This window comes from Vespa velutina, chromosome 4, assembly GCF_912470025.1.
Source record: "Vespa velutina chromosome 4, iVesVel2.1, whole genome shotgun sequence".
Taxonomy (NCBI): Eukaryota; Metazoa; Arthropoda; class Insecta; order Hymenoptera; family Vespidae; genus Vespa; species Vespa velutina.
Window position 1 is genome coordinate 8,077,999 of NC_062191.1, and position 19,718 is coordinate 8,097,716.

Here is a 19,718-nt window from a genome sequence, read left to right on the forward strand (position 1 = left end):
AAGTAAATTTAATTTATAAGATTTTTCTCGGAGAATTTTAATGATAATCCGAAGAAAAAATTAAATATTAAATATTACAAAAATATAGAATTTTTCAATATATTGTTGACCTTCTCCGAATAAGCTTATTATATTCATTACCGAAGTATAAAATTCATATGATGTAAATTCAAATTAAATTTGACACACAGTCTTGAATCTCATTAAAATTTCTAAACGTTTTCAGTATCTAAAATTATTGAAAAAAAAAAAAAAAAAGAAAACTATTCGGATAATAATTAAAAGTCGGTTTTGATAATAATTAGTCAACAAACGTTAAAAATAAAGTAATCTTAAACTTATATTGAATTCGAATCGAAAATAAATATATTTTTAATACCTACTTGATATAAAATTACTTACATCGATTTTACATTTTACATACAAAAGATCATATTATTTGTAAAGCAATTTAGATTTAAATATTAAATATAATAATCATTCGATATTAATTTATATAACGCATAACGATCATATTAAGGGGGAAGGAAAGGTTGTAAGCCACAAGTGCAAATAATAGTGCGTAGAAGCGTTAAATTCGAGATGCGCCTAAGCGTTTATGGCGACTATCATGTTGGTCGTATATATATATGTATAGATCTTGTTCATGGTGCTCGTTTAGCCATGGAATTCTCCGAATTTCTATGAGATTTTTATGATTAAAAGTGGTCATAAACGTAGAGCTTAGGACTGGAGGGTATCGTTTTTTTAAGGTTCTTACGCAATGTCGTAAACGTATCTTGAACGATAAAAAAGAACAGAATTCTGTGACGAACAAAAAAAAAAAAGGAAAATCCTTTCTGATAATCCTGTTGCTTCTGTATATGGGGTTTTATTTCTACCATACCGTCGCGACGTCATACAAACGCTAATTTACATATTTATAAGCAACTGCAAACTGGAAGTAGAACTGAGGTAGTTTCTAATGCTAGATACTAGATATTTCTGATGATCATACGTAAAATTAGAATGTCTGTTAAAGGTTAACTCGATCCTCCATGAATGCAAAATATTAAGTTAGTTACAAAGTTGAATACTTTTTGTATTTTTAAGTAAGTATTATTAGTTTTGTTATTTTTTTGTGAAAGTTTTTACACGATCTTAGATATGAAAGAGAAAAAAAGAGAGAGAGAGAGAGAGAGGGAGAGAGAGAAAGAGAGAGAGTTATTTTATAATTATGTAATGATATATAATTTTCTGTTAATTTCAGAAAAAAGTGTAACAGATAAATTTTCTATTATTTTAAATTAATACTGACATTTTATTAATTAAAACATAGTTTCAGGAAATTTGTTAAAAGTATCTCTAACAGGGGAAAATAAAAATATTTCATTTTCCTAATCTGTAGATTTATTCGTTAAAGTAACAATAATTAATTCGAATGAGTTGATTCATTTATTGACATACACCACTGTTTCATTAAAACCAAAATCTAATAAAAAAAAAAAAAAAAAAAAAAAAAAAAAAAAAAAAAAAAAAAAAAAAAAAAAAAATAATAATAAATGTCACATGCAACTATCGCAGTAATTAATTTCATCTTCCTTTTCGTTTTTTTCTTTCAAATTAATAAAATCATACTTGGACATCGTACCGATGTTAACTATGTTTGATTGCCGGTCGCATAATTTATTTTCTGAAATGCGATTTTACTCTTGATTTTAGTCGTGACAACTACGACATAGTTAAGTTAATATCATCGTTTCATTACGAAGTCAATGGCAGTAAAGACAAAGTGACATCACTAAGATATTTTATATAAATGTGCATATACATATCTATATATAATTTCAATTATAATATTAATTCATAACAATTATCTCAGATTAATTTCTGTAATTCGACGGTTTTCCTGATATGACATTTTTTAACTCAGATAATCTTTTTTCAAAAGACAAAAAATATCTATGCACGTACGTACATTTATGAATATAATTCTTTTGTTCGAACATCGAACATCTCTTGTTCGTACATCGATAAAAGAAAAGAAGTCGAACGATCTAACAAGAAAAGAGGAAAAATTGACCTTTGACAGGTACACTCTTTCAACGAGGATAGCGGGTTTTCTTTGATAACAGACAATACCATCGATAATTTCTCTCTGTATATATGTATACTATATGTTATTGAAAAGTAATGCACTTTACTGAGAAGACATTATGAGAGAATATTGTAAGTTAAAGTCAAGAAAAAACATATGCTATTTACTTATTCACATGAGAAAAAAAATATATAGATATATAGAAAGATAGAGATGGAGATACAGAGAGGGAGAGAGAGAGAGAGAGAGAGAGAGAGAGAGAAAAAGAGAAAAAGAGAAAGGGGTGGGGAGAGATATAAAGAAAAATAGAAAGAAAAAGAAAAAGAGAGAAATTAATTTTTTTTTTTTTTTTTTTTTTTAACAATAAAACAAATAAATTTCAAAGGGAAAAATAAGAAGTAATCAGAGTGGAAATGCATTGTATCAATTTTTATATACTCCCTTTATTCTTTTTCGTAAATCTCAATGCGAGCATGTAAATTATTACCTACGTAAGTATACCTTTCTGATATCCACTTCAGAATAAGAAAGAAGGTGTTTCAACAGGCAGTACTTTCTCGTGAAAGTTTTTCGAAGAGCAACGGTCATCCAATTCCGTTAAAAACACAACTTTGCCTTTCTGTGGGATGGAGAATGACGGAGAAAAAGCATGGAAAAGGGAAAAGATTAAGATTGAAGTCTGTTACATTAATTTCATATTATTAGAGACGGTGTTTTAATTGAGCACACCACCGGACATGAATTTTTACTCGATGAAAGTCTCTCTCTTCCTTTTCCTTTTTCTTTTTTTCTTTTTTTCTTTTTTTTTTTTTTTTTTTTTTTAAACGGATTAGATCTTCAGAAATGTCAAAAAGTCAGATGGAATCGTGAGATGGAACAGGTAAACATTTTTATTTCTTGATGGTATACTCATGTTCATGAAGTGGATAGTAAACAAATTCTAAAAACAAAGCACTGGAGAGTAAAGTAAAGAGAAAAAGAAAATTTAGATGTTACAACACGAATTGAACATTAACCGTCGTTACATATATTCTACTACTTCGTTTATCATTAAACTTTATTTTTTTGTTATTTCTTCTGTTTTCTTTTATTTTATTATCTTGTTCTTTTTTTTTTATCTTTTAATTTAACTTTTTATTATATACTTTTGTAAATGCGGACATGTAAAATGTAAGAAAGAATTGAAATAAATTTTTCCTTTTTTCACAATACGCGCTTACAAACACGCGCGTACGCACAAGTACGTTCCCTTGCGATTTTATATGTTTCTTCTGATGTCTTTGAAACACATAAAAATTCCATTAATGAAATAATGGAATAGTGGAAAATGGCTAGAACATTTGAGAAGCTTGTAATTCCAATTACCTTGGAGTATATTCACCTTTCGTTTATACCCTGTGTCGTTTATTGAAAAACGTTTGGTACGTGTCCCTATCCAATAAAAATTATAATAAAAGAAAGTAGAATTTTACAGTAACGATAGGTGAACGAAGGGAAAGAGAAACAGAATGAATCGACATTGAGACTTCGAAAAAGGAACTCCTCGTATAAAAGGAAATCGAAAAAGTCAAATCTCTTGAGAATGATATGTCTACAAGAAGAAATACCTGACCGGAAACTATTCTCGTTTGTTTCGAAAATTTCGATCGAAAACATTATTTACTATTTCACCATCAAAATTCGAAATCCTTTGGGTTATTCCCTCTTCCACATCGAATAAGATAAATCAAAAACTCTTCAATTTATTATAGTTATTTGTATTCATCGCTCGCACCTTCTTTGATTCATTTATTTTTCTATCTTATTAGAAAAACGTCGTACTTTTTTTCAAGCAAGTTCTCGGGATCGATTCGTGTTAATGAAATTCTAGAAAATGGAGAGATTAATGAATAAAGAGAAAGAGAGAGAGAGAGAGAGAGAGAGAGAGAGAGACAGAAAGACAGAGAGAGACAGAGAGAGACAGAGAGAGACAGAGAGAGACAGAGAGAGACAGAGAGAGACAGAGAGAGACAGAGAGAGAGAGAGAGAGAGAGAGAGAGAGAGAGAGAGAGAGAGAGAGAGAGAGAGAGATAAACATCCATATATATATATATATATATATATATATATATATATATGCTTCTGCCAATTATTTCGTGATAAAGTAAAAAGATTAGATAATAATTCATTAACAAGTTATTAGTATTATAAGTATTTTGTGTGCGTATACATCTTACTATCTAACTATTTTATAACGTTGAAAATTCTTTCGATGTTTATATACTGTTTAATACTTCATAATCACTTACTTTAAAGTTTACTTATCACTTTCAGTTAGTTTGAACATTTTTATATTTATTTATTTACTTATTCGTAAGTTTGTCTTTGTCATAAGGAAAAAAAGAAGAACTCTTTAGTAAAAAGATAGATAAAAAAAAAAAAAAATAAGTAAATTTTTAAATTAATGAAAAGAGATGTATTATAAAATATTATATATAATTATGTATTATATGTAGAATATGTAAAAATTCATGTTATTTTTCATTCCTGTAAATTAGATCGCAAAATCAAGGATATTCGATCGCGTCAAAATCAATCGTGTAATTAATTTAAACGACAATAATCTCCCTGTTCTATTTTTATAATACGACATTATTAGCAACGTTGTATATAATGTACGATTGTAATAATACGGAAATGTAGGAAGTCTGCTACCAGAAGCAACACAAGGAAAATAGGGTGTGTAACAATCTCGAGTGGATAGGGTTGGTAAATAAACGGTGGGCTCATATATCCTGCTCGAGTAGACGTATTGTGTTGAATATAAGACGAACTTTTCTGTTTCCTTTTCTTTTTCGTTGTCAATTTATATCCTGTAGGCGTAAGACAGCACTTTAATCCTCTGCATTTGCAATCGAGCTTGAAATTTTTTCTTTCATGAAGATATAACTGCACTTGTTAGATGTTAATAATAATAATAAAATAAGGGAAAAAAAAGAAATACGAGATTTCGGAAGTTATGTGATACTTATTAAACATTAATTTAGATAAAATTCGATTTTTATAATTTCATTTAAGAGATATTAATAAATTTTAAATTTTACATTTAAATTTATTCCAATAAATTTATATTATTCTAATGAAATAAAAAAAATAAATGCATATATTATATATATAATATATATATATATATATATATATATATATATATATATATATAATATATATATTAATTAAAAATTTTTACAATAAACAATGTTGAGATTTTTGGCTTATATGGACGAATCAGTTCTTATCAATTTTAATCCCTTTTAATTTATGAACTATCAATCTGCCAATATTCTGTACATTTATAAAATACAAAGTAGAACAAAAGTTGTTAATTGATTTTAAAGATCAATTACTTTACTTCGAGACATTTTTCAAGATTAATATCTTTTTTCGTATTGTAATATTACAAATCGACGAAGTTTTTTATAATCTGAAAAAAATTTTTAAAAGTTAATTAAAAAAATCTTCAATATAAAAAATTTCAATAAAAAAGTAATTGATTTTTAAAGTCATCCATGGAATTTTCGGAAATTGTAATCCATTCTTTAGAAACCTATAATAAACGTATCCTCGTGTTGATCTATCATTTGTTGTATTATTAAATACGTGACGATTTTGACGTCCGTCGGCAATCGACACGATCCGTTCATTCTCACGAAGATATAAGCATAGTGTTTAATACTTATCGTTGCGACAATCCTAAAGCGGATGTTAATATAGAGCTTCTTGGTATCCATCTATCTCTTTGTTTTTCTCTATCTATTATATCTATCTATCTACCTGTCTTTCTCTTACATTCACTTATTAAAAATCTTTTCAATATCAACGTAAATCAATGGAAAATGACAAGAACCTTATCTATTCTTTTCTTTTTTTTCCTTTAATTATTGATACGTTGACTAAGTAATAAAGCTTCCGTGATCGTAAATCCTCTGACAGGAACATTCGTCGCGTCTGACGTATTGATTTTATCACTTTGAAAAGTGGTGTCCGGTTATTGCTGCGAAGAACGATCGATCAAAACGTTCTCTTTGTTTTCTCTTTCTCTATTTTATCTCGTTCTCTATTTTTCTTTTTCTTTCCCGTTTTTTCTTTCTTTCCTTTTTCTTTACCTTTTTCTTTTTTCATTCCGACTTAATTTTTGTCTCCATGTTAAAATAACATTTATTATCGATGAATAAAACACTCTTTTATATATGTATATTGACCGTGACTTTGTCTCATATGATATTTCGAAATATAAATGCGTCAGCATTATTATGATTCAGAATAAATCTGGTAGGCGAACAGAAAGAAAAAAAGAAATCAAGAGGACTGTTTTGAAAGAAAGAAATGGATTTATAGAAAAAAGCTTCAAAGAATACGATAAACGAATTGTAATGTATATATGTGTTTGATGTATGGAGATATACGATGTATATATATATATATATATATAATAATATGAATTTATTGAGAAAGAATATTTCTATATATACGTAATATTCGTAGATATCTGCTACGTTGAACGTCTTGAGAAGTATACATTTTACAATCTATATTTTCATGATCGATACAATTCATAATGCATTCATAACGTATCTATCTGTGTATCCATTGTTATTGTTATTCGATAATACCAATATTTCGTTTATGTATTCTATATTCATCTATATAACATGTGTTAAATTCAACACGTAATTCCATAAATATATGCATAGGTACGTTTATATTATGTATTAGCGCGAGACGATATCGAGATACGATATTTCTCTTTGGTAGAGAATATAATAGCGGGCTCGAAACTGTGATAGAATCCTTCTTTGTGTATAGATATGTTTTCACCTTACAGTTAAATAGCTACGTGTAATTACATAGAACTCCAATCATTGTAGGATTGCTCGAAAATTTCTTCGTTAAGATCTTGAATAAGGATTAGGGAGATTTAAGGATTATATCGTCTTGACATATTTGGATTTGATGATTATCTCCAAGGACAAAGATAATTGAGTTCATAATTAAAACGTATGGGTAAATTTAACGATCAACAACAATAGCTTTATTAATTTATTAATAATTAATAAAAGATCTTAAGACCATATGTGTACGTGAGTATGTAACTATATTCATTTTCTCGTTTGCTTCATTAAAACGTCGAATTAACTTTCTCTTAAATTATAGAAGCTTCGTAAGGAGAGCACGATGCCCATTTCCATGCATATTCGTAGAATCGTTGGAAGTGTGTGTGTGTGTGTGTGTGTGTGTGTGTGTGTGTGTGTGTGTGTATTGATGGCAATCCATGAAACAAATACGTCCAAAGTGAATAAAGTTTTAGATTAACGAATCACAACGGACGTCGTGAACATTTTATTTGTCGACAGATGATGATTTTCTAAAACAATAGAAAAAATTCAGGCTTCTCGATCAAACTTACGTCACCATTGGTACTGAAAATGCAATATTAAGATAAATGTTATCGGCGATTATAACATATGATAAATAGTGATTATGAAAGTGGCCTGAGTAATATACTTAGTTTAATAATTCCACATTATAGATATTGTAATGTGATAGATCGTAACATAGAGTGAGTGATAAATTTAACTTTTTTCTGTTTTAATATTTTTTACTTTCGACCAATTTCATAATTACTGGCACATGTCCTGTATAATTTAAATAAAAATATAACAATAATCCATCATTCGAGATAGAAGAAACAACATAGATCGCTTATGAAAATATTTCAAGTTCATTGACACGATCACGATAATCACAATTTATCCTAACGATCACTTTGCATTAACTATCTGCCTATGATCTTCATATAATTAGAGGCCATGTTTATCATCACCGCCACCTTTTTTATTACCACTGCCACTGCCACCGCCGCCACCGCCGCCTCCATCTTTTCCATCACCACCATTGCCACTGTCCATCATCCACTTTTTTCCACTTTCATGAGCATCTTTTTTCTTATACTTCTTTTCGTGATCATAGTGATTTTCTTGGCCTTCCTTAATGCCCTTGTCCTTCTCTTCATCATGATATTCACTCTTTTCGTATTTTTTGGAGTTTCCATACTTATCTTCCTTGAAAGCTCCGTCGTAATGGCCGGATTTCTTTTTACCACCTTTTTCAGCTTCATGCTTGCTATAATATCCTCCATCTTTCTCACTGTCGCCATCTTCGTGAAACTCGTCAAAGAATTCGGTTTTCTTTTCGTACTCGTCCTAAATAGATACATATAATATGGGTAAGTGAAAAAGTCCAGATTCCCTATCGTTTAAAAATATCATTCTTTCTTACCTTTTTATGCACCGAATGTTCACCTTTGGTATTGTGACCCTTCTTATGTTCACCTTTTTCATTAAATTCTGATTCCTTTTTACCCTTCTCGTCTTGATAATGATCTTGATAATATCCTGCATCTTCTCCGTGTTCTTTTTTCTCTACATCCTTCTCTTCGTACTCTTTATTATGCTGTTCCTTGTCGTGATGACCTTTCTTGGCTTTGTCATGTTCATGCCAAATTTTGTAGGCCTATGAAAATATCCCGATAGTAATAAATCGATTTTTTAAATTTGAATGATTTTCTCACCTTTTCTTCCTTATTTCCTTGCTTCTTATAATAATCTTCCTTTTGTTCAACTTCACCACCTTTTGTAAATTCTTTTTTTCCTCCACCATCACCTCCACCACCACCACCACCACCACCACCTTTACCACCTCCACCACTATCACTTCCACCACCATTGCCACCACTTTCACTTTTTTCCATATATTTATAATTATGAGCACCTCCTTCATCTTGATTATCATCTTGATCGTTATTTTTCACTTGGTATTTCTCACTAACATGATCCTGATCTTCTTTATGCTCAGTTTCTTCATTATTACTATCACGATCAACTTTTTTTAAATTGCTCGTTTCATAATCTTGATCATCTTTATAATATTCTAGATCTTGTGAATGACGTACATCTTTGTTGTTGTAGTCATTGTAGTAATCGTCATCCTCTATGGACGTTTTAGGAAATTTGTACGATTGAGGATGATCAGAATCTGTATTGTCAGAGTCATAATCATCTTCAAACGATGCCAATTCCGATACTTCGTATGAATCATTTCTACGTTGAGGACGTTCGTTAGATTTTTCAATATTTTTATCATCGTCAATTGATTCCTCGCTCATTAAGTTAGATCTCGAAGATGACGTGTCATCGATATTTGATTCAAATTTCTCATGATCTTCTCTTTGTTTCTCAGTTGGACTTTCCTTCCTGTATTTATATCTAGTTTCCTGGTTAGTATCGAGAAGACTTATTTTATCTTCGTAATTCGACATAGGATTTACTTTCGAATCAGTTACTATGAGACTTTCTTTCGTTCCAATGATGTTTTTCGGAGTTACAGAATTGATTGTCGTGGTTTGAACTTTCTTAGCATTTCCAGAATGTTTTGTCGAATAGGAAAAAGCCTCTGGTATAACTTTATACTTTTTCGATAAGCCAAACTCACTATCCGACTTTGAGACTGATTCTTGTCGTTTTAAATCAGGTTGATTATCGATCACAAATGAATCGTTTTGGTAAACAATGTTATTATTTTTTTGAAAAGCAACAGGTTGCACTATTGGACTTTCTGACAATGATTTATGATTGTTGATCATTTTGTTTAATACTGTATAATTATAAACACTCAAAGGCGTTGTGACCAGCGGTAACGTTGCTACGTTCAAAATTTTCACTTTCTTTTTGATCTTTTGTAATTTCGGACGGTCACTCACGTTTTCTTCGATACTTTTTTTAATCTTCGTTTCATCGTTCTTTATTTTACGCATTGGGACACGGTACGTCGGTTTTGTTACTTCGATACTACTCAAGGTCAATTCTTCTTCAGGTTTATACACTCTAGGTAACGCGCGATTCTTAATAGCGAACTTTTTGGTCGATGTTTCCATATTAACAACAATAATATTAGGATCTATTTGGGTGATAGGCTGTGATACTTTCTGGTAGGAAACCGTTGCAGGAGGATGTCCTTCGTTAAAATTTCTTCTATTCAATTGAAACCTTCGAGGAACATCGTGGTGCGTTTTCACGTAAGGTAAGACCGTAGTTGAGTCCGTAGTTTTAATTTGTCTACTTAATGCGGCTATAAAATCAAAAAGAATATTTACATTACTCAAGTAAAATGAATTATTTTCTGTTAAAATTTCTTTAATGGTTAATCCGAATAAATAAAATTATTAATATTGATTATATTTAAATGTAATATTAAATAAAGTAGGTATGACACCTTGATCATTATTGAAGTTGTCCAAAACTTTACGTTTGTCCTTTTTAAGATTTACTTTTTGAGACTCGTATCCAGAGAAAGCCAAAACATGATCGAGATTTTCCAAATCCTTTGTATCATTCAAGCTAACGATCACGGCTTGAGATTGTGCTATACTTTGATCTTGAACCGGATTATAATTCGGGAAAACAAGGTCGCTTTTACCGTTGATCAAAGAGAGGATTCGTTCATTTGCTTTAATAGGATTTTCAATAGCAGCTGCACCGAGAAGTTTCGTCGTGTTGTTTCTCCTTGCAAGAACAATCTCTTCCAGTAAAATATTTTCTACTCCACTTTTTGAATTTCTCCGCAGTCCTGCATTTGATGTCCTTGATTGCCCCAGCTATAAAAATTTTCGATTGCTTTCCTATCTGGATAAATTGTCTACCGTGTAAACAAGAAACAAGTAAATAATTTTCTCCAACGGGACTGCGATCACTACGTTGTCGTGGGAATACTCAAAGATTGTTTGACGAATGATTTGAATATGCTACCTTGCCGTTAGAGAGAAATTTTTTTCGAAAGTTAAATGACATTTTTGATAGATCGCAGATCTCTACAATGAATAAAAATATTTTCAGGGACGTTCTGTTTCTTTTTTTCTAATTTAAAGAATTTACATTTCTATTTACTTTTGATCAAATTGAAGAATTTTAGGAAAAGGTATTATATATAAGAAGAGTTATTAAAATCCACACATAAGATGTCAAATACTTTACAATAAACTTACTTTTATAAAAACACGAACATTTTGTATAAAAATGCATTATTAAATTATTATACATGATATTTATACATGAATAAAACAAATTACATCAATTATATTTGATATTTAAAAATATTTGTAACACTGAAATCCAAATTAATCCTATACATTTCTTTTCTATCGCAATACTCACTTATTTTATATATTTACCATTAAATATCGTTTACATTCAATAATAAAAAAAAAAAAAAAAAAAAAAGAAAAAACAAAATGACAAATCTCTTTTTTATAATTGATTTATAATATTATATAACAGTATTTAACTAGCCACTATGTACATTAAAATTGATTTGTTGTGTAGGAATAACATTGTTTCGTTTTTTTATAGTAAATCACACATTTAATCAATAACTAAGGGAGATTTGTTATTAGTCACGGAAAATAATCAATAATCATATTACCAGATAAAGAAATAGCGACAGCCAAATGGCCATCGACCTTCTATAAGTTCCCATGACTCCACCTCCGAATCCACAACGAAGACTGAACTGTGAACCTGAAGTAGCAGGCCGATTATATCAGTTGATTTCGCCTGTTAGAAAACCGTTCATGAATGATTCGACAATTTCACAGCGATTTATCGCATCACGGCTTCGCGGATCGTGGCGGCGATCGGAGAATCTTGCGCTCGATCAAATTCATCGATCAATTTGGCTTCCTCCTTTCTCTTGTCGTTACACAAGATTTATTTCGATCAATCTAAAGATATTTACAATCATTTACGGAAATGCGAAACATAAGAATACAATTTTTTTTTATTAATTGATTAGATTTTTTGAATTTTAAATTTGTTTCGATTATTTCGTTCAAAGTCGAATAATTTTACTTATCTCTTTCGATATATATTTTTTTTCATGATTTTTTTAATAAGATCGAAAGAAGATAATTTAAAATAATTTATATAGATCACTAAATTGTTATTTCTCCTTATATAAATATTATTTTCTTCTTTAATATTCAATATACTTTACAAGTGTAACATATTTTAAATAATAATATAAAAAGCAGCTTAATGATTAAATAATAGATTTAAAGAACGAATATTGCTGTAGTTTCGCTTTAATAACGCTTGCAAAAATGTAAACTGAAAAAGAAAGAAAATGGCTTCAATTCGAGTAATCCGAGTAATATCCTGAATAAACAATCGATTTTTCGGTTGGATTCATTCGATATGTTATCTCAAGAGATCTCGTTTTTTCTCTTTGAGAAAAAATTATCCTATTATTCTTTCCATAAACTTTTCTATTCTTCTAATGCAGATTGTTAATAAATGTATTATATATTCCTTCTTATCTCTTTCATCGTTATCAAAAATTTTCTTTTTTTCAATAGCTTACTATATTTATCTTACAACGAGAAATGTTAAATGTAATTTACTATAATAACGAGCATTGTTTAATTTTCGTCTTATTAAAAAAAAAAAAAAGAAAGAACAGTATTAGCACAGCCAATTATTTATGATCACTTTTAAACACTTATGTAAAGGATTAATATGAAATATTTTATAAATAAACTTTTATATACACGTTTATTTATAAAATGTTTATCTTAATTATAATATTTGATATAGTGAGTATATGTTATATAATAATAATTATATATAATGATATTATATTATGATATTATATATAATTATAAGATATAAATATATTATATATTAATAGCACGTATTTAATTCATTCCTATAAAATATATATTAGATTAAGATTAAATTGATATCGATTTTATAGAAAATAACATATTAATGTGTTCTTTAATCACTACAGACACTTTAAATGTATAAACTTTAATTTACTTTATATCATTACAGTCGCCCACATTTTCTTAAGATTATTCAAATATAAATCGAGGAAGCATCGAGGATAGGGTCGTGATAGATACTTTCTTTCAACATAATGGTGTAAGTAGCAGACCGTGGCCAATTTCACGCCAAGATTTTCACTTTTCACGGCGGACAGGCAAGAACGTCGCGAATTAAACAGGGGTGCGATCGATCTACTAGTGCGATATCGACTTACTTAATCGATTTCTTGCTCTGTCAGATTTCAAAATCAAAAAATATTTCGTCATTGTATAAAGAGAAAGATGAAAAAGAAAATGAATAAGAAGAAGGAATAAGAAATGTTAAGTAGATCTTTCAAATTCTTTGAAATCTAATTCGAATTTATCGATCTAATTTATGTAAATGTTTTTTAGTGACGATGATCAAATCTTAACGAATGCGAGATTATCGATTAAGGATTTAATAGCTATTTAAAATCGGTATTATAATATTCTCGTAATCCTTTGGTTATTACAGAATGAAATTTTGCTCATGGAACACGTTGTAATTATTAAACGACGAGACGAAATTATGTCGTTAGATTGTATACAAAATAAATTTTTCAACTTTGTGTGTATGTGTGCGTGTGTGTGTGCGTATGTGTCAATCCTTTAATGTAATAATTTAATTGATTCATAAATAAGTGTTATTTTATTATAATAAACTGATTACTTATAATAATATAATGAAATTTTGAAATTGTAATCAAATTCTAACTATTATAATATTTATGAATCACTTATTATGAATCAATCCAATAATTATTCAAAATAGTCAAACTAGAAAATCCTGTTATATAATACAGTATTTATTGAATTGATTCAAAAATAAGTATCATTTTATGATAACATAATTCTTATTTATAATGGCACTTAGATTTATGAATCAATTCACATACATAATCTTTGGTTTTCGTCGCACGAAGTGAATTTTTCAATATTCAACGTTTGCTCTTTTTCGACCATTTCTTTCCAGATGAGTATCCTTCTTTTTTACCATATTTCTCATCATGACGATGATGATCATCGTGTCCTTCGGCGGACTTCTTGCCCTTTTGATCGTGACTATGATGTCCCATCACATGTTTCGATTCTTTATCATGTTTGTGCTAGAAAATAAAATTTTAACATGAAAAATCAACTTATAACTCGTCACGAGAAAAAGAAAGCGATAATAATTCGATGTAGCAACCTCATTGTAATCTGAATCATGATGGCCTTTCTTTTCGTGATTTCCTTTATTAGCCTCGTTTTTCTTATGATAGGCACCATGATTCTCTTGATCACCATCTTCGTGAAACTCATCGTAAAAATCGTGCTTTTTCTCGTATTCGTCCTATCGATGCAAATTAATCATTTTTTTTTAGATCTTTGAAAGTTCGTTAAAAAAAAAAAAGTTAAAAAAAATAGATTATTGAACAATTTTTAAAGATTAATTTCAGGGAAATAAAATAATCTCAGATTTATCGAAATCTTTTGAATTGATCGAGAAACAATTTTATTTGAAAAGTTAGAATTACTAGCTTCAAATTAAGGCTAATGTAATTATTTACAAAAAAAAAAAAAAGAAAAAATAGAAAAAGTAAGGAACTTAAAGAACACTTAATACATACTTTCTTGAAAATACTATGTTCCCCTTTAGTACTATGGCCCTTCTGGTGCTTCCCTTCCTCCTCAAATTTCGCATTCTTCTCTCCTTTTACACCATGGTGATGTTCACTATAATGACCACCCTCTTCATGCTTCTTTTTATCATGACCATCCTTTTCGTCATAAATACTCTCATGATCCTCTTTGTCGTGATGGCCCTCCTCTTTCTTCTCGTACTCGTGAATTTTTTCGTAGCCCTTTTTTTGTCCATCGTTTAACGAACGTATCAATTTGTAATATATCATCAGATATGAAAATAAAAAAGATGAATTGTAATCCTTAAACAAATAACTATCAGATGAATCGAATAAATTATATGTTCATAAATATTTTATACAGAAAAAAAAATAAATTTAATAAATTATTTATTTAATAAGAAAATTGACAAATATATTTATTATTTATTTCTAATCATGAACGAATCGATTAAATTGGTCATTTCAATATAAATGTTAAATGATAATTGATATTGCGAACAATTCAAGAAATAAAGAGAGAGAGAGAGAGAGAGAGAGAGAGAGAAAGAAAGTAGACGCATACCTCATCGTTCTTTTGCCCTTTCGACTTATGATAGTCCTCTTCCTGTTTCGTACCGCCACCTTTCACGACGTGTTTGTCACCACCGTCGACGTCAACTTCACCACCATGATCGCCTGCTTGAATCAAATGCAAATAAAGTCTCAAGCTATTCGTTAAAGGGGAACGTTTTTTTAACGAGACTATTTGACATCCTTTAATAGCACAATTAAAACCATCAGAAAAAGTTTCTATCTTTCTTCTTTCTTGTTTTTTTTTAATAATATTTACTTTTCCTTGTTAAAATATTGCATTGAATCTAAGACAATATTATTCCTTTAGTTTTTATTATAAATTTTGAAGAAAATGATATTATACTATTTGTTAAGTAAATATTAAATTAATAAATAAATTAATAAATAATAAAATTATATATAAATTATTATAAAATCATATTTTCTAAATAAATAAAATATTTTTATCAAATTATTATAATAAATTAAATTGCTACACGTATATTCGATTGTTCTTTAAATTATATTAAATATCAACACGTTATAGTTCTACTATTTTAAATATAATATATTTAAGGGTTAATCGAATTATTGTTTTTTTCTTTCTTAATTTACATAGTTATCTCAAGTTAATCGATAGTTTACTGAAGATAAAATAAAAAAAAAACCGAATTTGCGACATACCATAACGGAAGAAGTCTTGCATTAAAAAGCAAACATCTCGAAAGAGTGATAAGAAAATAATCAACGACATTGCTCTCGAAAGAGAGAAAAAAATACATTCCAATTGGAGAACACTTATTAAGTCTACCGAGAAGTTTTATTCTCATTGAATAAATAGCTTTCAGCTTTCTAAGAGCCGTTTTATCTCAGAGAAGAATTCAAAAGCTTTCATCAAAACTTGAAGAAAGAATTATATTAATAATTATATATTAATGAACATGCATAAGTACAAATTTATTAATTTTTTTTTTTTTTACTTAAAAACGAATTAAACTTTTTAACAGACTTGATATTGAATTGTCCTATTAGTAATGCTCAAATTTTTCTATAATTTGCATTAATATTAAGAATTTTCTCTATAGCAATAGAAAATTTTAATGTCCTTGGAATCTAAAAATTCCTCCAATTTGAACAGAACTTTTTGGTTAACTATACATATTTGGTATATATACATCTACGTGTTTTCGAAACGTATTTTTCCATCTCTTTCGTGAAGAACGTCGTTGCTTATTTTCTTATCGTTCTTGTAAAAAGTTTATTTTGTTAAGCAAACTTTTCAGTAAAAACTAGTACTGTTTATTGAGATATAAAATAGTGCAAATTTCGGCATCACTTATTATTCAACTCAATTACTACACTATTATTATACCATTATATATAAGTAATATATTATATTATATCTAGATATAAAATATTAAAAAGTTTGATATTATTTATTGGCTAATCTAAAAATATGATCTTTACGTGCCTTTATTAGTCGCGGATGTTTCGAGATCATTGACGTATCGGAAAGCGATCGGTCTTCTATTCACTTTCTTCAAGGTCAACGATGTATCGATCACATTAAGAAACACACACAGAAAAATAAGTGAAACCATTCGATCGACGGTCGCCATTTTGAATAGATCTCGTTTGTAACGAAAAAGATTCGTAAGGATTCCTTTTAGACTATCGCGTAAAGATCGAAACGGTCTACTGAAATCAAGTAGCTTGATGCCTCGGATTTATTATAATCGCGCTTCCTTCGATCTCAGTTTTTTTTCGTCAATCTTGTGGTTGAGTTCTATCAGTGTCAACTTTTTCATCAACGACAACAACGTTGTCATAACTTTCTTCTTCCATTTCGGCATGAGAAAAATAAAGGACGATAAATGAGATAAAGAAAATAGGACTAGTACAATCTTTCTCTAATAACTTTCACCGTCTCTGACTCGCTTGTCCAGTGAGTTTAAAATCATAATTTCGCCGAGACGAACTTTTCCTTAAGTCTGTAATCTTTTGTTCGATTAAAATGATCTGTCATAAGAATACTCGTAATAAGTTTATTACGAAAGTTCTGATATATATATATATATATATATATATATATATATATATATATATATATATATGTAAGTTCCTAAGATTTACAATCCTGTATCGTTGGTTTTCAGCTGTTAAACTGCAAGCATTGTAAACGAAGGCCAAACTTCTTAAGAAATAAATTTCTTTTACTTAAATCGATTATTTTTAGAAGCATAAAAGGAACAAGTTCGTTCTTTATTTCTAGTAGTATTATATTGTATTATATAATATTATATTGCATCATGTTGTATTACATTGTATTATATTGCACTAAATTATATTATATCGTGTTATGTTCTATTATATTATAGCCCAATTTATATGATAAAGTAATATTTATATAATTGTCAAATATATATATATATATTATATATCTTATTAGGTATTATTAATAAAAATGTTAACATGAAAATCCGATATGTTCTTATTTAAATCTTATCTTTATTTTCTTTATCCACAAAATTGGTCTTTCTATTTCAAATTACTGCAAATAGAGACTTGTATCAGGATCATATGATGGGACAAGAGGTGGCACGTCAAATCATATTACCTTTTGGTAAGTTATTCATTCCTAGTAAAAATTTCAAATTCTGTAGATGCAGAAATTTTTTCCATAAATCGAGATTCAGGATCATCGAATCAGAGTATCAGGATCTCATAATATCCAAAGAAGTGCCACCTTTTGGTAAATTATGTTTCTGTTTAAAAAATTAGGTGATATGGAAATATGGAGAATAATAGAGATTTTGACATGAAGAATAATTGGTGTAATAATGATTGGATTTAAAGAATACATTGAATTTTTATGCATAATAAATATTAATTTTTATTTAATTATTTATAAGTATAAACTACATTGTATTTGTTAATTATGTAAATATTTATTTAATCAAACAAATTGGGATATAATATAAAACAATGTTATATAGTTTAATGTCTTATATCGCAGTATAACGTAATGCATAATATATATATATATATATATATATATATATATATTCGTATATGTTAACAGATTAGTAAAGTATGACGGATTTTATTTTTTCATTTGTACAGATTTTTTATTTATAACTAACATCGATATATCGTTACGGATATTTTTTCTTGATTTCCATATTTTTTTCGATGCATATCCTTATATTCAGGTTTATTCTAATATCATTGTCTTTTTTCTCTATCTTTTTTTGCGTTGCTCCTATTTCTTGTCATTGCCAGTTGCCAAATCATATAGAAATATATAGAATTTATTTGATAACGTTGAAATGCATCTGGCCAACTGAAAGAAGAAATAATTAGATTATTATTATTTACCATATTTGTTTAATTTATTTGAATTGTTTTTTCGTATTCACAAATCTATAATATAATTTATAATATTTTATAATAATAAATAATACCGTATGGTATATTGTTAAATTCGTCTCAACAAATGACATCAAATAGAAAAGAAATGAAAAGAATATGAAAAGAAAAATATGTAGTTCCATTTAAAAAGATAACTTTGGCCATGAAATTTCCTTTGCTATTCGATTTACAAAAAAAAAAAAAAAAAAAGAAAAAAAATTGGCACCTTATGATGTGTCTCTTCACAACAAATAAATCTGTAAAATAATTTTGTCGGTTGATTTAGTCTTTCACGTGATATTCCAATTGTTCGAGATCAATGGGATATCTTGCATATATATATTATTTTAAATGGTATGGTTTTGACAATTACTATCTCTTTTTAATTCTTTGCGAAAATCGATTAATTCGCTAGAGAAAGTTGTTTCTTCGCTTGTTTATTACTAAGTTTTAGATATTTTATGAAGGAAGTGACTCACTCAAAGTTGCAATTTTATTTAATTTAAAAGCAAAAAAGGAGAGAAAGAGAGAGAGAGGAGAGAAAGAGAGGGAAAGACAGCAAAGAAATGTTTCACGTTAATATGCATGCAACCTCGTTGTCCACGAAGTGGAAGATAACTTTCATATTGAACGTCGCTAATTCTTAATCTAAAGAAATTCATAAAATAGTGAATAGAATAGATTTTATGCAAAAATCGTAAAACTTTAACGTTATTGTCTAATGTATAAAAAGAACAAAAAGCAAAAACATACGTATTTACGTTCGACGATCAGAATAATAGGAAAGTTATTGATGTTAATCTATATTATGGTTTTGGTTCAATGACGGTGGCCTTTGAATTTGGTTCAATAATTATCTTTGATAATTACATTTATTTCGAATATACAAATATATACGAGAACGCAAAATTTTTTTCTTATCTTTCAATACTAGTACAAGAAATGACGAATGTCTATTTTTATATCTATATAGAATATTTTTACATAAGCGAACAAAGCGTAAAATTTTCTATTCTAACGAAATATACCTCGTAAATAGAAAGAAGATAGATCGAAAAGATAGAGTGTATTAAAATATTTTCATTCTTCGATAGCGACTATTTTTCATTCCATCTTG

General features: G+C 28.4%; 1 protein-coding gene across 1 annotated transcript; it reads right to left on the reverse strand.

Annotated features, from left to right (window-relative positions):
- Window positions 1–13,951: 13,951 nt before the first annotated feature.
- On the reverse strand, window positions 13,952–15,944 carry LOC124948521 (histidine-rich glycoprotein-like). Its single transcript, XM_047492240.1, has 5 exons — window positions 15,875–15,944; window positions 15,201–15,391; window positions 14,624–14,857; window positions 14,203–14,346; window positions 13,952–14,119 (listed from the first exon to the last, which is right to left on the reverse strand). Exons 1-5 carry the CDS (start codon window positions 15,942–15,944, stop codon window positions 13,952–13,954), a joined length of 807 nt encoding a protein of 268 aa, XP_047348196.1.
- Window positions 15,945–19,718: the final 3,774 nt, after the last annotated feature.

Bases quoted from the DNA above. Each gene is read 5' to 3' on its own strand.
- LOC124948521 (XM_047492240.1), bottom strand. From the start codon at position 15,944: ATGTCGTTGATTATTTTCTTATCACTCTTTCGAGATGTTTGCTTTTTA. The intron at 14,858-15,200 runs GTATGCGTCTAC...GGACAAAAAAAG, and splicing joins AAGGGCAAAAGAACGATGAG to GGCTACGAAAAAATTCACGA. The intron at 14,120-14,202 runs GTTGCTACATCG...TTTATTTTCTAG, and splicing joins ATGATTCAGATTACAATGAG to CACAAACATGATAAAGAATC.